The 3,518-nt window shown below is 35.2% G+C and overlaps 1 protein-coding gene across 1 annotated transcript; it reads left to right on the top strand.

Moving 5' to 3' along the window:
- Positions 1 to 961: 961 nt before the first annotated feature.
- Positions 962 to 3,277, top strand: LOC113277211. Its single transcript, XM_026526366.1, has 7 exons — positions 962 to 983; positions 1,408 to 1,469; positions 1,643 to 1,887; positions 1,999 to 2,208; positions 2,298 to 2,387; positions 2,467 to 2,577; positions 2,746 to 3,277. The coding sequence occupies exons 3-7, from the start codon at positions 1,822 to 1,824 to the stop codon at positions 3,049 to 3,051; spliced, it is 783 nt and encodes a 260-aa protein (XP_026382151.1). The 5' UTR covers positions 962 to 983; positions 1,408 to 1,469; positions 1,643 to 1,821; the 3' UTR covers positions 3,052 to 3,277.
- Positions 3,278 to 3,518: the final 241 nt, after the last annotated feature.

Genomic DNA, 3,518 nt, shown 5'->3' with positions numbered 1-3,518 from the left:
CCTACGGGACGTATCCATTAGCTCATGGTTAGTGCCCATGTTATAAGGAATGACTATATATTTCCAACAACATATCTTTCGAACAAAAAAAATTTAATATTAGATCATGTGTTCTATATATAAACGTAATATTTGTATAGTACAGCAGAGATATTTCTGTACCAACACGTGCCAATCTTGGGCACTCAACTTTCATGCACCGCACCACCTGTATGACCCTTTGGGGGAACATATTATAAACTACTTTCTTTTCTTTTACCAAGAAGAATCGAGTTTCTCTTTCTCATACTCGAATCCTATTACACAGAGTGTTTCATCTTTGAATTATGTGGATGTACTTGCTGATACTACCAGCAAGATCAACTAAACGTTTGAGCTCTTTAAGCCCGTCAACATAACCGTTCAATATAGATTTTATTCCCAAATTAGCTGGAGTCTTCCTATTTGGAAATGGTAGACATTCTTCTTCTTGTGTTAGTTTCTCTTCCACCCAAATTAACTTTAACCATAAACTTCGAGTCTTCCTCAGGTCCATCGTTTTTACTTCTTAGTTTCTCATACTTGGCCTTAACACTCAAAAGAAAAACACCTAGCAGAACCACTAACTTGTGTTGAAATAAAGTCATTAACCATATAACATGGACATTAACCATGAGCTAATGGATACATACCATCAGTTGCTTCTTCTACGTACAACCCCCACCCCCACCACCCGTAACGTGTATTAAAAAAAAAAGAAAAACCTCTGGAAGATATAGATGAACAAAAAAAAACCGATTGTAACCATCAAATAGATACTGATTTTAGTGGGTTGTTTAGTTTTAGGATAACTTCTCAAATTTTGGCGGGATGCATATCAAAAAGTAAAATTCCTTTCAGCGGGATCCTTCCCGCTCAGTAGTCCATTTTTCCCATCTATAAATAAAGCCTTAAAATCATTGACTTCGACTCACAAAGTTCATATACATCACCTCTGAAAGACGGTATTGTTTTTTCCAGATTTTTGTTTATATTTTTAATTTTCTCAATCCATTAGTAGATTCTAAAGCTTGATGGTTTATCTCAATGAGAAGATTTTTTTCTTCTAATGAATGCATAAACTTATTTCTCTTTTTTATGTTGTTTGATGAATGGAGTCATGCTTTAAATCATGTTGGATGGCCTTACATCTAGAAAAACTGGTGAAATTGGTTTTCTTTCCATATGCCATTTCTTGTACTTACTTTCACTGATTGGAGTCATTTCGGAAATATTTGGTGTGTGTGACAAAGGATCGTGTTAGGTGTAATTCTTACAGCTTAATGGAAGACTGCATGATTGAGTAACTTGTAAATCAACATTGTCTTTGCGTTTAATTCTCATCTTTGGATGTGTCCTTATGATCTTGTTTTTCTCCTTAATAATTAGGTTTACAAACTACTAAGACATAATGGAACGTATGGAACGTTTGGGTGCTCCAACTAACGCTGGTATAGTTTTACTTATTCGAAAACCCATTGCCCTTTTTATTTGTCGGCATTTATGTCTCAAGTCGGTGTTTATCGTTTCGCAAACGATTAGAGTTGATATTAAGATGCTTTTTCTTTTTTGAGATGTCAGCAACCATTTCAAAAAATACTCATTGTTATTTTTGTAATCATAGGATCTGCATTGGGGAAACGGAATGTCCGTGGACGCTCACGCGGCATAGATCTGGATGATTGGATTGCCCATCATGGAAAATTGCCTATCAAATTCTCAGATGTAGCGAGGTAACCAATCTCCACAAATAGGTGCAAATTATCTACTGAATGCGGCATAATTGTTCGTGACTTTGCTCCGATGCAATATACTTCTTGGAAGAAAATTCCTGAGCATGAAAGAGTTGTTCTAATTGAATGTGTCAATGTACGTAGGCAGAAATCTTCCAAAGATGTATTTTAAAATTTTTTTGTTGTTTTTTTTGATTATTTTGAGATAATTTTGATCCACCTGTCAAACTTTATCATGTTATTGTAGGACAAGTTCGAACTGGACATTACGCGTCCTTCTATTAAGAAATATCTAAATGACTGTATGGCCAGACGATACAGCAACTACAGGACTCAAATGTCAGCGCACTTCAAAAAGTTTGAAACTATTGAAGAAGCCCGCTTGAAGCCATTCGAGAACGTCTCACCAGAGAATTGGTTATGGTTGTGTGACCATTTTTTTTCAGAGAAATTTAAGGTAAAGTAATTGGTTCTTAATTGGTATTCATATTTATAAATTATAAGTTATATATGCATACTTATTTTAGTTCTTATTTTAAATTTCAGAAGCGGTCCGCAGCAGGGTTGAACAATCGGAAGCAAGTCGAGTACAACCACTGTGGGGGTTCTCGTGCGTTTCAAGTGCGCCTAGAGAAGGTATTTTCTGATTAAAAATTAGTACTGTGTAAAAAGTATTTATGATGTTCTTTGTTGATATTTTCTCTTCTTCTTCCAGAAAAAAGTTTTGGGAGTGCAAGCTTCCAAAATACAAACGTTTCACGATACTCACACGCATATCAAAGAGGGTCAGCGTGTTTGGATATCTGAAACAGCTCACGTTCAGTATGTAAGTTGAATCAGCTGAGGATTACATTTCTGATTACAGATTCTTTTTGTACTTTCTTTATACCTTTGCAATGGTTTATAATGTTTTATTAACTGTGATATTGTTGTTTAGTCTAGGTTTTGAAAAAAATGATTGTTTTGTATTGACAAAATCGACTTACATGTTCAGGACAAAATGGTCGAGATGTATGAGCAAGGCATTGTGGGAGGGGGCACTCCTGATGAAAATGAAATATATGACGAAGTTCTGAAGAGGAAATCAAAAAGACACCGTAACCGTAGACTTTCTGATGAGGAGACAGAAGAACTCTTTGCACTCCTTGCAACGAAGGATGATAAAATCAAGCAGTGTGAAGACCAAGTTCAACAGATGAAAGAGGATGCTGCAAGTTTTCGACAAAATGTCCTTAATCAAGTACTGGATCGTAATCCAAATGTTGATGCAAACTTGGATACTATTCAGGAAGATGCTTAGTTCTTCATTTTCCTAGAATCAGTTAGAAATTTATTAAGAGTTTGTCTTAGGTGGATGTTTAGAAGTGTCCCTTTTCAGTTTGTTAGATCTAGTGAGTGTTTCCGTAACGTGGGTGTCAGTATTTCCGTAAGTGTCCATTTTCAGTTTACTTATTTGTTTAAGTATTAAGTGTCAGTATCGTGTCTTTTAAACATTTCAGTAATGTTAATGAATGTCTAGTTATTTTGTTTTAGTAAGTGTTGTGTTTTATTTCGTCGATAGCTTATTTATTATCTAGTCACTTCATCTTTCTTAATGGCATATTATATCTCAAGGAAGAATGAGGAATTATGCAAAATGGATTAGGAGAAGTGTCTTTTCTCCAATTCGAATTCGAATACCAAAGTTGAGCTATAAAATCCCTCACCTGTTCGGAAAGAAGATTAAACTCAAACATGACTTCCCGGTAAGTAGAACTTGATTTATTC

The sequence above is a fragment of the Papaver somniferum genome, chromosome 1, assembly GCF_003573695.1.
Source record: "Papaver somniferum cultivar HN1 chromosome 1, ASM357369v1, whole genome shotgun sequence".
Taxonomy (NCBI): Eukaryota; Viridiplantae; Streptophyta; class Magnoliopsida; order Ranunculales; family Papaveraceae; genus Papaver; species Papaver somniferum.
This window is presented reverse-complemented; position numbering and strand designations above follow the sequence as displayed.